At 53.3% G+C, this 15,992-nt stretch overlaps 1 protein-coding gene across 7 annotated transcripts in view; it reads right to left on the bottom strand.

Annotated features, from left to right (window-relative positions):
- Positions 1-9,195: 9,195 nt before the first annotated feature.
- The window catches only part of LOC101692945 (S-adenosyl-L-methionine-dependent tRNA 4-demethylwyosine synthase TYW1), a 201,127-nt gene continuing 194,330 nt past the window's right edge, over positions 9,196-15,992 (bottom strand). For all 7 annotated transcript variants that reach the window (XM_045074911.1, XM_045074908.1, XM_045074913.1 and 4 more), the window contains one exon: positions 9,196-10,316. In XM_045074911.1, coding sequence (XP_044930846.1) covers positions 10,095-10,316 — 222 coding nt within the window. In that variant the 3' untranslated portion in view covers positions 9,196-10,094. The remainder of the gene's footprint in view (positions 10,317-15,992) is intronic.

The raw sequence follows: 15,992 nt of genomic DNA, 5'->3' as shown, positions 1-15,992 counted from the left end.
GACTCCTCTGTATTTTATTTATTTTTTAAAGATTTTCTTTATTGGGCCACGGGATGCCTTGGTCAGTTAAGCACCTGCCTTTGGCTCAGGTCCTGATGCTTCTCTCACTCCCTCTGCCTGCTGCTCCCCTGCTCGGGCACGAGCTCTCTCTCTCTCTTAATTAATTTACTTAATTATTTTTGGAGAGAGAGTGTGAGAGAGAGAGTGTGGGTGGAGGGGGCCGAGGGAGGGGGACAGAGACTCTCCAGCGGACTCCCTGCTGAGCGGGGAGTGGGAATCTCACAAGCCCAAGGTCATGACCTGAGCCAAAGCCAAATCAGACGCTGGGTGGACTGAGCCCCCCACGGGCCCCTGAATCTGCCTCTCTGCATGCAGCCCGGGGACTGGCGGCTTCCAGGCCCGGTGAGCTGTGAGAATGCTCACTGGTAGAGCCGCATCCGGCCGGCGACGCTGCTTCTGTGCCGGGCAGCCAGCCGGGGAGCGCGGTCTCGCCGATGGCCGCGGTGCTGTACTCCTCCGTGTGAACAAGGTCTTTCCCCGCCTAGCACTCGCCTAGAGAAATGAAGAGACTAAACCACCTCAAACTCGAAAGTTATTAAAATACGGCCTGTGTTTTGTTTCCAACCATCAGTTACTTCAAGTCGGTACAAAGTGGACAAAGACGTTCTGTGGCTTGAACATAAACCCAGAGGCGGGAGCACGTGTGGCCCTGCCCCTCTGCTCTGGGGGCATCACCTGCTCCCCAAAGGCCCCGTGGAGAAACGGGAACAAGGACGCTCTGCCCCCAAGGTGGTCGCTCGCTCCGAGGTCCGGCCCAGGGCTGGGAATCCGCAGAGACGCTGAAAAGCTCTGGGCTTCGTCGCTTTCGGGGGGAAAACAACCAAGGCAAACGTGTACTTTGCCCAGCAGTGATGTCGTCTGAATCCGGGTAATCACAGCAACAAGGTCAAAAGTGGAGGTTTAGAAACCGGGTAGGAGCTGGCGGGGGTTGAGGCGTGGGTGGGCAGGAGCGGCACAAGCCGTGGCCGGAGCCGAGTTTGCAGAGCCTCAGGCCGCTCCGTGGGACAGGGGAGGCGCGGGAGAGAGCAGAGCTAGAGCACGGGCGGCCCCCGCGTGTCAGGCTGAGGGGTCTGGACGTGCCTGTGGCTTGAAGGAGCCATAGACGAGTTTAGGTGGAGGGACGTGGATTCTAGAACCTTCAAGGTAAGTGTTCTAGAACCTTCTCTTGGGCAGCCTGTCTGGCGGCTGCACAGAAGGAGGGGATGGAATTTGAGGTGAGGCACGGAGCTGCGGTCCTGACCGGTGCCCATCAATTAGAGCCCAAGTCTGGACGGCGTGGTCATGCACAGGCCTGGTATACAGGTGGAGCTCAGTGATCAGCCACTGTTATAAATTCTGTGATTACGCTCCACCAGCACCGTTTGCAAACTGATGGCCCAACAGACCACCATGTGCTTCCGTGGCCTGTCCACGGCCGTGCCTCTCCCTCCAGGCTGACCTTCCAGCTCTCACCTCCAGTTTCTGCCGGGCTCAGGCGGCCTCGCTTCCTGTACTGAACCCCAAGCCCATCCCGGCGCGGGGAGCAGAAGCGAACTGGGCTACAGCAGGAGCGCGGATTTCTAGTCACAGGGATAGTCCGGTCGGAACACGTCGGAGCGAGCGGAGTCCCAGTGTCCCAGGGACCTTGGGGCCTTCCCACGGGAGCTCACATTCCGTGAGACTCAGTAGGTGACAAGGCTTCCAAGGCCACATGCTGTGGGGCTGCAGACGTCACCCCCGTCCCCTGATTAGCCCAGATGTGCCTGAATATACCAGAAGGACTCCCCCGGCCGCTCTGTGCGCCCTCACTTACCCCTTGGCTGGTGAGACTTGCTAACCCCCTTCTGAGCCACGGTGCCTGGTCCAGGGCCAGCCCGGGCAGGGTGGAGGATGCTGGGTCTTCCTTGTAGGAGAGGGGAGGGGGGCCCAAGTTGTTGGAAAGAACATCTCGACCTTTCAACAGACGGAGTTATTTTATCCCACTTCCCCGGAGCCGCTGATCCGAGGATACATTTAATTAGCTTCCTCAATTAGCAGGAGGGGGAAGGCGTTATCTGGGCTTCACCGCGTCCTGATAAGTGTTCCCGAAGCCGGGAGCAGGGCCTGCGGGGTGATGGCTCCCGCGGATTGCCCCGTCTCGCTCCCAGCACGTCGCAAGCATCGGGCCTTCACAAGGTCCGAGGCCCCCACGGGTTTTTCTTTTGCTCCCACGTCGCGACCAGCATCCCCGAAATCCGGGAGAAGAAACCTGACGTCCCGGGGTCCTTGCACACGGGGTGATCGTCTCCGTCCAGGAAACGCAGTGGGTTCACGGCCTGGCTCCGGGCGTCCTCAGAACCGAGGCATGAATCCACGGCTCGATCCCGCTGCAGGAAGAGAGATGGCGAATGACAAAGCGCTACCGTCCGGGCGCCGGCGACACTGGTCCCCGCTGACCTGTATCAAGTCACTTGTGCCGGGAAGAGCTCGGCAATTTGTGTTCCAGTAAAAAGGGAGAGAAGCCGCCGGCGCCGGGAAACAGGAAGAAGGTGAGATCATCTCCCGCCGACAAACATGCTGTTCTGAACATACACTGAACGCGACCGTCGGAGGGTTTGGATCTCAAGGTCATATTTAAGGAAAACGCTTAGCGGTTTACCCCACGAAGAAGTAGAAAATACGTTTTCCCAAACCCTCCACTGTGTTATTCTGTTAAAATCACATACTCAGTCGTGCGTGGCTTCAGGGGATTCTTGTGTCATTCAGATGACCGGGACCTTGTGTTCGGGGTGTCAGACGTCACACTGTGTCGTGAGCTTCTCGCCGTCAGAAGCCCCTCGGAACCTCCCCCTCGGGGCCCGCACCGGCCGCACGGCAGTGACCGGACGTGATGACCCCGTCCGAAGGGCGTTGTCGGTGATGCCCCTTGGCCGCTGCTCCCTGGCCTGCCCACGGTCAGCCAGTGTCGTCCTGAGCACCCCCAGCCCCGGGTGTCTGCGCCTCCCCCTGCCGGTCTGTCCCCTGCCCCCCAACGGAAGGACCCCTCACCGTCCCCCCGTCACCCGCCGGACCTCCGTGAGGGCCCTTCCCTCCTCGTGTCGACTCTGCGCTGACCTCGGCTCTCCTGGAGGCCTCGGGTACAAGCCACGAGGACGACTTGCACATGCCCCCCCCGCCCCCCAGGACTATGCCTGACGCCGCCTCCGCCCTCCCCAGGCCAGTGTTGGGAGACGAAACCCGGCAGGAGACGGGAAGGCGTCCGGGCCTGTGAGATGCTCCGGGGGCCGCGGCCGTCGGGCTCACTGCGGAGCGGCAGCGCGGGCGCGGGGCAGGTTCTAGAAGGGGGAGCAGGGAAGCGTAAGCACGAGAGAGAGGGTCGTTCCAGGCACGACCAGCTTCCCTCGCGGGGACGTGCAGGGCAGCGCGCGGGAGGCCACGACCGCCTCTTCCTCGGGGGGTGGAGAAGCCGTGACGGCGGCTCCCGGTGTCAACCAGCGGTTCCCGACGGAGCCGGGAAGATCCGCGTTTCTGGGGAGGCCGGGCCGCAGCTGGGTGAGGGCGAAACCCTGGTCTGGTGACTTGGCCTGGCCCCGTTCGGGGCCCGCGGTTTTCTTTTCAACAACAGCCCCGGCCACGCAGCCACCAACGACCCAGGACGTTCCCCGGCCCCCGGCCAGGATCACGGCCCGAATGACGCTGTCACCCAGCCCGTCGGCCGGAGACTCGGGGGTCGCCCTGGGTATTTCCTCCCTCCGCCGCACCCCACACCCCGAACCAACCAATCTGTGGCCAAGCCCTGTCACCTCCCGGGGTCTTGTCCCAACCTCTCCATGGCCCTCCCTCCCCGCCACCAGGGGCCGCGTGGAGGGGCGAGCCCTGCACGGAGGCCACAGCCCAGGGATCCCCACCAGCCCCTGTCCCCGCAGGGCTCTGCCAGCCGGTCCGCACCCCGCGGCTGGAGCGCTTGCTAAAATGCAGATGTGGTCACTTCGTTCCTTTGTGTAACGGCTCTTAGGGCCGGGCCTGGCCTACATCTCCCCGAGTCACGCCCCACTGTTTCCTGAGTGTCGTGGCCTCTCCCACAAACTCCCAAACCTCCAGGCACCTTGGCCGTCCTGTGGCTACTCGGACCGTGACCCTCTGCGACCCACAGCCCTCGCCGGTGCGTAGTGCTCTACCGCAGCGTCCCGCCCCCCAGTGGGACCTCTGTCCACGGACACACTCAGATCCGGACCGGCCCCTCCACAGCACGCGCCGCAGGCCCACGACGGACATTTATTGTCTGAGTCTCTGCCTTTGACCCTGTCAGCGTCGAAGGGGAGAGCTCATCCCCCTCCTCCTCTCTAACTGGCCGACATCCGCGACCCCCCGGCCGCTGGAGCACAGTCAGGGCTCACTGAGCGTTCGCCGGAGGAATGAGACACCCGCCAGCACGGTGTGATGCAACTGGCGTCCTTTCAAGGACCAGTAAGTGCAGCCTATTTTACGTTTAGGTTTCCCAGGTTTTGCTATTATAAAATGCTCTATAAACACCTTTAAACATAAAACAATTTTTCTCTTCAAATCTGGTTTTCAAAAATAAAAGCTTTGTGATATACTGCCGAACTGCTTTTGCAATACCCGTATTCTGCCTTAATAGGTTATGGGCATTTTGCTAATTTGATTTTTTTTAAAATGAGCTTTTCTTTGCGGAAAGTGAACAGTTGTTCTGTTCTGTTCTGTTCTGTTCATAGTTCGTAGTCGGTTGTTCGTAGCTCTGTTTCCTCATCAGTGACAATTCATGTTCTGTAGCCCCTGTTTATTTAACTGGTCAAGTCGTAACATCTGTTTAAGGTTTTATTTATTCATGTCAGAGCGGGGGGGGGGGGGAGAGCCAGCGTGAGTGGGAGGGAAGCAGGAGAGGGAGAGGCGGACGCCCCGCTGAGCAGGGAGCCCCCATGTGGGACTTGATCCCGGGACCCCGGGATCAGGATCCGAGCCGAAGGCAGACATTTAACAAACTGAGCCAAGTCTTAACATGTTTTAAATGAAATGATGAGATTTTAGCATTCGGGGTAGGTCAGTCCTATTTTATGCAAACTGTTTTTCCCAGTTTGTCTTTCCAGTTTTTGTGATGTTTGATATTATTAGATACTTGAACATATTCTGTAAAGGTTTTGGCCTTTTGAAACTTTGTGAGTTCTTACATTGTTTTTACTTCTGCAAGTTGTTCGGAAAGTGTGTGCTTCCTCAGTGTCCGTATCACCACGAACGTGTTAGGAAACACGCTGCTCTTCACTGCACACCTACTGTGCTAGGAACGTGGGGTGTGACCCGAATCGGTGTTTCAACAAGCCCTGCAAGTGACTCTCCTGCCCGAGAAAGTTTGGGAGCCCTGGTCAAGAAGGGCCTTTTTCACCTAAGGTTTCTTTGGAGCTTTTTGTTTCATTTAAGTCTGCGTAGTATTTAGTATAAAGAACAGAATGAATTATTTTTCTTCCAACTTCCCATTGATCTATGATGCTTCTCTTATGCTATATTGGCTTTAATACACATTCAGGGTTCGCTTTTTTTACAGCTTGATTGATATATATTGATATATGCACGTATCAAAAAATTCACCCCTGTAAAATGTATAGTAAATACTCAGTATTTACCCAAAGAAAATGCAAACACTAATTTGTAAAGATCTGTAGACCCAATGTGTATTGTAGCTTTATCTACAACAGCCAAGGTAATGGAAGCAACCCAAGCATCCATCAGCAGAAGAATGGATAAAGATGGGGTGGGGAGAGATGCCTCGGGCTATGGACAGCCATACACAGGACGAGATCTTGCCTTTTGCAACAACATGGAAGGAACTAGAAGGTATTATGCTGAGTGAGCTAAGCCAGAGACAAATACCACATGACCTCATTCGTACGTGGAATCAAAAAGAAAATGAATCAACAAAAAGCCGAGTCAGACGGAGAAATGGGGCAGATGGAAGGGGAGGGGGATACGGGCTTCTGGCTCCGGATGAGTGAGTCACCGGCGTAAGCCCCACAGTGCGGGAGCGCGGTCATGGGGCTGTGGGGCGGCCTTGTGGGGCGGCAGCCGCAGCCGGAGCCTGCAGGGAGCGGCGCCCAGGGTGCTGTTGTCCGCGGCGCGGACGTCTGAGGTCACTGCAGCGTTCTAGGAAGAGAGAATGATAACTGTGTCATAATTCAGCATTATAAAAATGTCCTTTATCATACCCAGTAACAATTTTTTTTTTTTTTTGCCTTAAAGTCTGGTTTTTTGATGTTAGTGATGAAGTTCTAGAGTAGATGAGGTTCGCTGGGGTGAGGTCTGGAGCCGATGACCCAGAGAGAATTGTCGAGGCATCTTTGGTGCGAAACGAAGGTTTATTAAAGCCCCGACAGGACCGGTGGGCGGGAGGAGCTGCCGCCGGGGGCTGTGAGGGGCAGCAGGTTCCGTCCCGCGGAGCTGGGGGACCTACAAGATAGGGATGCCAGCGGCCTAGCCGTTGCCAAGGTCGCTTTGCCCTCTAGCAAGGTATGGAGATGGGTGGGAGATGCCTGAAGACTGTCGCGTGGGTCCCGCCCAACAGTGGGGGCGGCGCGGGGTCAGCCCCTGCTTTGCCCTCAGCCGCCTTCGCTCTGCTCGGCAGCACAGCCGCTGTAGCTCTGGCTTCTTGCTCCCACCGTACATCTTTTTCCATCGTTTTCAGTCTCTGAATCTAAAGTGAATTTTTTTTGAAGATTTTATGTATTTGAGAGAGCAGGAGAGTGCGCACGAGCGAATGCGCACGAGGGGGCGGGAGGCGAGATGGGGAGCAGGGAGCGACGCGGGCTCGATCCCAGGACCCTGGGGTCATGACCTGAGCCGAAGGCAGCGGCTCCACCCACGAGCCACCCAGGCGCCCCTAAAGTAGGTTTCTTATAGCTAGCATACAATTTTTGGTTTAAAAAAAAGCCATTTTGCCATTTCTCTTTTAATTGGAGGCATTTAATCCATTTACGTGATATGCTTACCTACAGGCAGGATGGATGCTTGACAGCTCTGCGTTTGAATGTCTTGGGTCTTTGTTTTTTATGCCTCTCTCTGCCTTCGTGTTAAACAGACGCTCTCCAGGACCCGTGTAAGTTCCCTTGCTTCCTGTGATACTGTGATTTATAATAAATACTTGGTCTTTGTCCCTCTTCCTGACACAGAGCTCCTAAAACCCCTGGAATTTCCTAAGTGCTGAGAACAGAAAAGGCATCTTTTGTTATGTTAATGAAAACCAGGCGTTTTTGGAAAAACCCCGGGGCAGCCTACGGATGGGGGCTGGCTGCCTGGGGAACCAACTGGGTGATTAGAGGGTTGGGACTTTAATCCACCCCCAGAACCTCTGGGGAGGGAGTTCCATCCCAAAGGCCAATGACTTAAGTCCATCGTGCGGACAAAATAAAGCCTCTGCGGAAACTCAAGAAACCAGGGTTCTGAGAGCTTCAGGGTTGGTGAACACTGAGTGGCGTTTCAGAGAAGGCGCGGGAAGTCTGGACCCGTTCCCCGTTCCCTTGCCCTGTTCTTGAGTTAAATCCTTTTACAACTAACCAGTAACCTAGTAAGTAAAACATGCCTCCGAGTCCCGCGAGCTGCTCCAGCAAACGAGGCAAACCCAAGGAGAGGATTTGAAAACCACGATTTATAGCCAAGGCTCTGTCCGAAGCCTTAGCCAACGCGGGCTGGCGACGGGCATCCGAGGGGAGAGAGGCAGCCTTGTGGGGCTGAGCCCTTAACCCGTGTGATCTCACCTGACTTCTGCATAGACAGAGTCAGGATCTAATTGTGGGACATGGGCTTGGTGTGGCGGGAAAAGCCCACACAGAGGAATTGGGAAGAGAATCCTATCCTTTTCCCAGGTTTTAAAAATTTATTATCTTAGGGGCTGCCCTTGGGATTACAATTAACATCTCAACTTGAAACAATCTACTTTGCATTCCTACTAACTCGATCTCTTCCGCGGGCAGTCAGGGTTCCCTCCAACAAGCCCAGGTCCTCGATACCCGGCGGCGCTATCCCTGTCCTGGAATACTTGCTTTACAACAGGAGTTACCAAAATACGGTGGTGCGGTCTTTCACAAACCTGTGTAGGCACTTTTCCTGGTGTTCCTTCCTTCCCGTGGATTTGAGTTCGTGCCCAGGGTGCTCTTCCTCAGAGCCTAAAGGACTCCCACAGTGTTCCCGTGGGCCAGGTCTGCAGGTGAATTCTCTCTTTTGGTTTACCTGGAAATGTCTTGATGTCTCCTTTATTTCTGAAGGAGGATTTAGACAAAGGATGGTTGGTTGAAAGCCTTCTCTTCCGGGCCTCTGAAGACACCACCCCACTATCTTTTGGCCTCTATGGTTTCTGATGAGAAGTCAACAGTTAATTTTATTGATTTGTCTCTTAACCGATGATTTTCAATTCATTGTGAAGGTCTGGTTAAACGTCAACTTTTTTTTTAAAAGATTTTATTTATTTATTTGACAGAGATCACAAGTAGACAGAGAGGCAGGCACAGAGAGAGGAGGAAGCAGGCTCCCTGCCGAGCAGAGAGCCCGATGCGGGGCTCCATCCCAGGACCCTGAGATCATGACCTGAGCCGAAGGCAGAGGCCTAACCCATTGACCCACCCAAGCGCCCTAAATGCCAAAATTCTAAAATAGATGGATTTTAGTCACTTTGCCTATACTTTCTTTGTTTGAGAGGGAAAATGCGTTCGCAAAGGTCCTTACCGTGGTTGAAAAAGAGGTTGAGGATGGTCCAAAGCCCTGCATGCTGCGCCGCCGGCCTCCCGCTCAGCCCCAGCACTTGCTTTTCTAACACTTCATCTACTTTCTGTTCACCTGGGTTTCAGTGAGATCTTGCCTCAGTGGCCTGCACCAGTCCCGTCTCGTCTGTCTCCTAAGTCACCGGAACAGGAGACCACACCTGAGCGTGGAGGTGCGTTCGAGAAGGATGCAGGTTTCTGGGATGCTCTGCCACCGGCCCCTGCCACGTCGCTCAGGTGTGAATCCCGAGCCTGGTTTTCTGAGTGAGGAGGCAGGTTGCGTCATCTGGGAATTTCACTTCGGCAGAAAACAGAGGGTTTACAACCACTGCTGACACGTAAAGAAGAGGTCAACTCTGCTAGGGTTTCGGACCACGGGACTGGAAGCATCTTTAAATAAACACTCAAGAGGAAATTCTAGTCTTTAGAAAAGATTTTATTAATTCAATTTTTAGGATAGAGAATTTTTCAAAATAATTATGATATTTTAAAAAACTATTCAGAATTTAATGATGTTTTCAATTAGAAAAATCTTGAACCCTAAAAGCAGACTGTGTACAGCGGAAGTGACAAGAGGGAGAAGAGGGTGGGACCAGCTCTGTGGGGCAGGATGGGGCTTAAACACTGACTTTTTAAACCAAAGCAAACCGCACCCGGTCTCAAAGCCTGTCTAGGGACTCACTCCTCCAGGGCACCACAGGGCACACCCCCCGAGGGAGCAGCTCAGAGGCCCACGGGGCCCTCACTCCTGAGGCCATCTGATCTGCACGAGGAGGGGAGGCGTCGGGACTTTTAGATCCACTCGATGTCATAAAGGGCTGGTACGAGGCAAAAATTTAATGTAATCTGTGCAGTATTAAAAAGTCTAGAATTACGGCAATTTGAGTGACTCGCGGGAGGCGTTACTCCAGATACAGAGGGGCGGGCGGCCTGGGAGGGAGCAGGTCCACTTACCTCGGGAGGAACAGGCCATAAAGGCGCACAGCCCAGGAGGGGAAGAGGAACACATACCCATTCCCTACAACAGCCCAGGACCGCCTTCCGGCTTCCTACAAGTTATAATTCAAAGCCACCAGTTTCACTCTAAGGACCGTGCGCTTGCCCTGCACAACGGTCCTCTGGGGAGTCAGGTCAGGAGAGGGCCTGAGCTCCGCAAAGCAATGGCGGGGCTGCTGCCTCCCCAATCCCGGATGCGACTCGCGTCCCCAAGCGCCTCACAGCCTCCTCTGCGTGAGACCGATCTCGGGCAATGTGTCCTTGGAAAAATCACGGTGGGGGGTGGAGGGAGAACCCTCGGGGCCCCACAGCCAGATAACCTCAACATCCGGAAATGTCCTTTGACTTGTTCTTTCTCTGATATCTCGTGTCCTTGGGATCAAAGCCTCTTTCGCGGGCACCAAACACGGCCCAGCGCGGGGTTCTGGCCATGTAGTCCTGTGCGCCGAAGGTGGCCGAGCCCCCGCTGTGTTCGTACTCCCGCACCAGCTCCAGGAAGCGGTCGTAATCGATCCACGTCCACCACTCGCTGCCGACCTTAAACTGCAAAGGAAAAGCAGTCGGGTCAGAAGGAGAAACATCCCTTAAAAAATAATCACAATAAATATTTTAAAAATTCAAAAATAAGCCTGAATTTCTCTTCTCCCTATCACGTGAAAGAAAATGCTTTCACACTCAGATACGGGTCCGTATCAGAGCAGAGCATGGCAGTCGGGGCAGTTTCTGCCCCCCAGGGCTGCCGCTGTGCTGCGCCAGGAAGACCCTGGTGCTGAGGACAGAACTCGCCCTGGAACCGCACGTCAAGTTCATCCTCAGCCGCGTCACTGAAAGAAGGTTAATTAAATGGTTTTGGCTTTATCATGTGTTAATGGATGAGCTAATTTCTAATTCCTGCTGTTGCCACTTTTTATTTGCGATGAATTTTCTTGGTTGTGTCAGCAGCACCTAGTGAGCCCCGTTTTATTATTAAACGTTGCCGGAGTTATTAGGGAAGCTTTAATCAATGACTTCTAATTCTGAAACGCTGACTAAATGCTCGAACTGGCCTGTTTAACCTAACATGAATACAATACCTCGTTAGTGGAAGGCTCGTTAAGAATTTCAATTCACTAAAGGGAATAATCCAATTTGGACTCTTTTAAGAAAATTGCTTCTCAAAAGTCATTGTCGAATAATGACCAGGGATGAAGAAAACAGAAAACAAGTCGAGGGAGCTCCAAAGGAATCAGGCTTCGGACTCAGAGCCTCTGTTCTGGACCTCGTGTGTGAATACAGAACACCTAGTGCCCGATTTATGACCAGAAAAGTCGTTCTGGAAGCTGCTGTTCTACAAACCCTGATTATGAACCAAGTGAAGTAACAATTTCGGGCTCTAGCCGAGAAAACCTGGAGCATGGAGAGCTTCCTGGATTTGGAATATTAAAATATGCTGAATTTCAATGACATCTGATTTTTCTTACCCACCAGCTGAGAGGCTTCTAGTGCGAAAAAAGCACCAAATAAATGTCAAAGTTTAGTCTGTCTACGAGTCACGAGAAATTATCTTCTGATAAGACCGTCCTCTGAGACGTGCCCCGGGGCCTCCACGAACTCCGAACTCCGCACCCGGTGATAACGAAATCCGGTCCTCCCCGCTCTCTGTCCTCCGCTGCCACCGCCGCCACCGGCCGGCCCTGGTGCGGAGCGCCGGACTCCAGAGGGAAGGGGGGCCGCCCCCCGCCCAGACCCCTCACCCCCGAACGCCGGCCGGTGCCGCGACTCCCCGGGAGCAGCATCGCTGTGGTCCCGACACGGGCCTGGGACTCGGGCCCTCGCTCCCGCGACCCGCCACCGCGCCCCGGCTGCTGGGTCTCCCGAGGCCCCGTCTGGCCACCCCCACCTCCTGCAGACTCGGAGCCCCGTGACCGGGAGCCTCCAGCGGAAACACCGACCCCGCTCCCTCGGGACTCCTGTCCTACGCCCTCCATCTACGGACGCCTCCGGCGACTCGTGGCCCCTCACACATGCCCTCTGCTCGGGGAAGTTGTCCCGAATCCCTCAGACGGCGATGGGTCACCCGCGCGGGACCTCAGTCCCCAGCCCTTGGCCAACGGCGACCTCGAACTGCTTCTGTAGGGACCTCCCCAGCCCCCACACCCGACACCACTGCTGTCGCCTCTGCCCGTAGCTGACTCATTTAGGAATTCATGCCGGCACTGCGGGGACACGGGGCCCAGCCCGTCCCCTCACGTCTAACGAATCCGGAAGGCCACACGGGGAAGAAAACTTCCAGCCCCACTACCCACACCTCGAGGATGCGACGCTGCTGCTGCGGGCGCCGTAGGGCAGAGTGTGGTTTTCGCAGTGCGGCCACGAGAGGCGGCGCCACGCTCACACCTCACTGCAGCCGGGTGGTGCTCCGGCTGCCGCAGGCATAGACGTGGTCACTCCTGTGTGTGACGGTAAATGACAGCGGCCACCTCCTCCTCCTCCCGCCTGAGACACTTACGGAGTGTTAACGGTGGCCTTGGCCCAGTCACAGACATTTAAAAAATAATTATAATCTGACGTGGTGTGTTCAGCGAGTCAGGTTATGCGAGTGCAGAGGAAGATGTGCTAAGTCACTCCCATGCCCCCAGGAGTTGGCCCTACTAGAAAGGGCCTCCTAGGGGCCCTCTGCTTGGCTCGCGGGTGAGACGGATAACCGAATTCTCACCCCACGCCTCTCCCTGCGGACTTTGGATCTCTAGGTCCCTTTCTGGACTCCCAAGGCTGACGCTGCGGGGTCCGTCCTCCTGGTCTTCGTTCTCCCTCAAACTCCAACAAGCATCACGTGCCACGGGTATTCCAGCAGGGACAAAAAGACTAGCCTAAACTACAGCTGCAGACTTCACATCTTTTTTCACCCCAACTCACAAGAAATACATTTTGTATCTCAGTCTAGTACGTACACACACACACACACACACACACGTACGTTCTGGAAACACAACTTTCACAAACCAATGGCAATGATTTCATTTAAAAAAAGAAGAAGAAGAAGAAGAAAGTCACTTGCGGTAGGCGGCTAGGTTCCCTGACCCCTGATGCGGTGACGATCTGGTCCCCTCTGCCCGTGGGATTCGGAGGACGCCGGCTGTGCAGACACAACAACCGCAGGCTAACGTCTGACCACGGATTGCTAACCTCTAAGAAAAGCGGGTGTATTAGCTGTTCGGTATCTACCGTAACCGGATACCACAGACTGGGTGGCTGACACGGCAGATACTAGTTTTCCAACAGTCCGGAGGCTGGAAGTTGAAGACGAAGCTCCCGGCACAAGCTGTGGCTTCACCGGTTCCCTTCTTAGTGTGTGTGCGGGGGTGTCTCTTCTTAGGAGGACACGACCCCACCAGATCAGGGCCCCACCTTTGTGACCTTCATTGAACCTTAATTATCTCCTGAGAGCCCTTGTCTTAAGTACACACCCCCTGGGGGCTTAGGCCTTCAGCATGTGAGTTCTGAACGGACCCAAATACTCAGTCTAGAACGGTGGGTGACTCTCAACTTCACAGCAAGCCACCAGACTCCTAAGACAAAATGAATCTACTTATGCCCCCTCCGAAGATAATCAGAATAATGTTAAATAACAACTCAGAAAAAGTCAAACTGTTTCCGGAAAAAGGCGGAAGCTGAAAGGGCGCGCGCTGACGTGCGGGTAGAGACACGCGCTGAAAGACAGGGATGCACAGACAAGAGTAAAACCCCAAATCACAAAATCCGAGGTTCAGGATGCCGAGATGGGAGGTCACCCTGCTTCAGGAGCGCCTCAAACCCAACAGTAAGGGAAGAGGCAACTCTATGCAGAATTACAGATACACTCAGAAGCTCAAACACACACACAAGCGCAATGAGGTATGGGTAAAGCTGGCCCTGGCTGAAAGAGCGGGCTCCGCGGCCCTGCAGGGCAGGCGGGCGGGTGCTACGGGTCCCATCGTCCACAACAAATGGCAGCTACCGGGGGTCTTGTCTCATTTTCTCTTTCACAGAGGGAAAATGTCACTGAACAGAATAATGGCAAATAGATTCTTTATTACTTTCGTGTCTAAAAAGAGTCTATCCAAGATGACAGATTAAACACATGCCTGTGCTTCACTTCTTGATATCCTATGAGAGTGACACCGAAGGTGTATCTGCAAGACACATAAACCTGTAAACGCAAAGAGATCAGGAGAGGACAAAACAGTATCAAACTTTTAGAAGCTGCATGGATGACGGATAGGCGGTCACCGGCTTAGCAGACCCGGGGCACTGCATCTTAATTCAGCAAACAGAAAAATCCTGGATTCCACCTGACTTATGCCTCAGAATTCCCCACAGGCCTGGGAGTTGGTGGCACAGTCACCTCGGGAAGTAGGGGCAGAAGAAGCGCCAACTTCAACCCACACCCTCAAAAAAGCCCCAAAGACAGGTCTATATTCTATGTAAGAAACTGTTGGAATCCCAAGTTCACTCCATACCCAAGTTCCCTCCATACCCTGCATATCCATGCAGCTGAGCAGCTGCCCAACCACCCTCCCCAGCAGAAGACAGGAGGCTTATTCTCATAAGACAGTAAGAGGGAAAACCCATGGACTATGGGGTAGCAGGTAGAATTGAGAACAGGACTATCATATCAGAAACGAGAGTTCAGAACAGCCCTGTTCCCTGCCTGCTTTCCCACCCCCGATGGTCATGCAGCCTGGGGAAAAAAGGTGACCCTTCTGGCCAGCCCAAGAGGACTGACTGAAAAATACTATTTGGGTTTTCCCAAGGCAATGACTCAGCTAGATTTCTCTAAGATAAAGTCAAGCCCAGTCCATACACTTAGGACTTTCAATATGTTTTTTAGTTTCCCACTTAAATATGAGCAGAGAACTAACAAGAGAACTAAAGCCAAAGGAAAAAACTAACAGAGGAAACAGAGCATAGGCAAGGAGAAAACAGCAGACTAAACAAGATAAAAACCCAAACAACTGAACTGAAACAGTTGTCCTCAGAAAAATGAGACAATACTGTATCCGCAAAAAAGTTACTATACAAAAGAGCACTCAAGGGCTGAAAAGAACCTTAGACTTTAAAACTATAGAAGCAAAGATGAGAGATTTCACAGTAAAGTAAAGAAAAAAAAAATTAAGAGAATTTCCTAGAATGTAGATTAAAAAGAAAACAGGAGAGAAGTTACTAAAAAAATACATAATAAAGGACTTGCCCAAGTGACCTAACTTTAACACCAGTTTTTGAAAGAAAGGAGAAAAAACAGCAAGAAGAAATCCTCAGTGAAATAATCCTGGAAAAACATTTTATGAAGTGTAGGCCCTGAGTTTCCAGATTAAAGGGGTAGACTTAGGATAAGAACAGTCACACTGCCTGAGGCACATCTCAGTGAAATTTCAAAACAAGGGAGACAAAAGGAGATCCTAGCAAGGGCAATGTGGCCACACACAAAGGATTCAGGATCAGAATGCCTGTCGGGTCTCAAAAACCACATGGAAAGCTCAGTGGCGCTGAGGCACAGGGCCCAGAGCGCAACAGAGAATTCCATACCCAGCTGAACTATCAATCAAGTGTGTAAGGAGAATAAGAACATTTTTAGGAATTTAAGTTCTCAATAAATTGGACCTTCCACACAACCCTTCTCAGGACTCTTCTGGAGGATATTTCGCCTGAATGAGACAGGATCCCCAAAATAAAGACACCCCACACAGGGGAGACCTCAAGGAAGGCCCAGTATGGCAGCTGTGTATCTAAAGCAGGTAGGCCAGAAAGTGCTTCCGGGGAGACTCTCGACATCACTCGGCATCAGGGAAATACAAATCAAAACCACATTGCGATTACCACCTCCCACCAGTCAGAATGGCTACAATTAATAAGTCAGCAAACGAAAGATCTTGGCGAGCATGTGGAGAAAGGGGAACCTCCTACACTGTTGGTGGGAATGCAAGCTGGTGCAGCCACTCTGGACAACAGTAGGGAGGTTCCTCAAAAAGCTGAAAATAGATATGACCAAGCGATTGCACTGCTGGGTATTATCCCCAAAGATAAAAATGTAGTGATCCGAAGGGGCACATGCACCCCAATGTTTACAGCAGTGACTTCCACAATAGCAAAACCATGGAAAGATCCCAGCTGTCCGTGGACAGATGAATGGGATGAAGAGGAGGTGGTACACACACACACACACACACACACACACACACACACACAGAGGAATATTACACA

Source organism: Mustela putorius, unplaced genomic scaffold (assembly GCF_011764305.1).
Source record: "Mustela putorius furo isolate JIRA1106 unplaced genomic scaffold, ASM1176430v1.1 tig00000139_pilon_pilon_pilon, whole genome shotgun sequence".
Taxonomy (NCBI): Eukaryota; Metazoa; Chordata; class Mammalia; order Carnivora; family Mustelidae; genus Mustela; species Mustela putorius.
The sequence above is the reverse complement of the archived record's forward strand: the minus strand, read 5'-3'. Positions and strand labels throughout refer to the sequence as shown.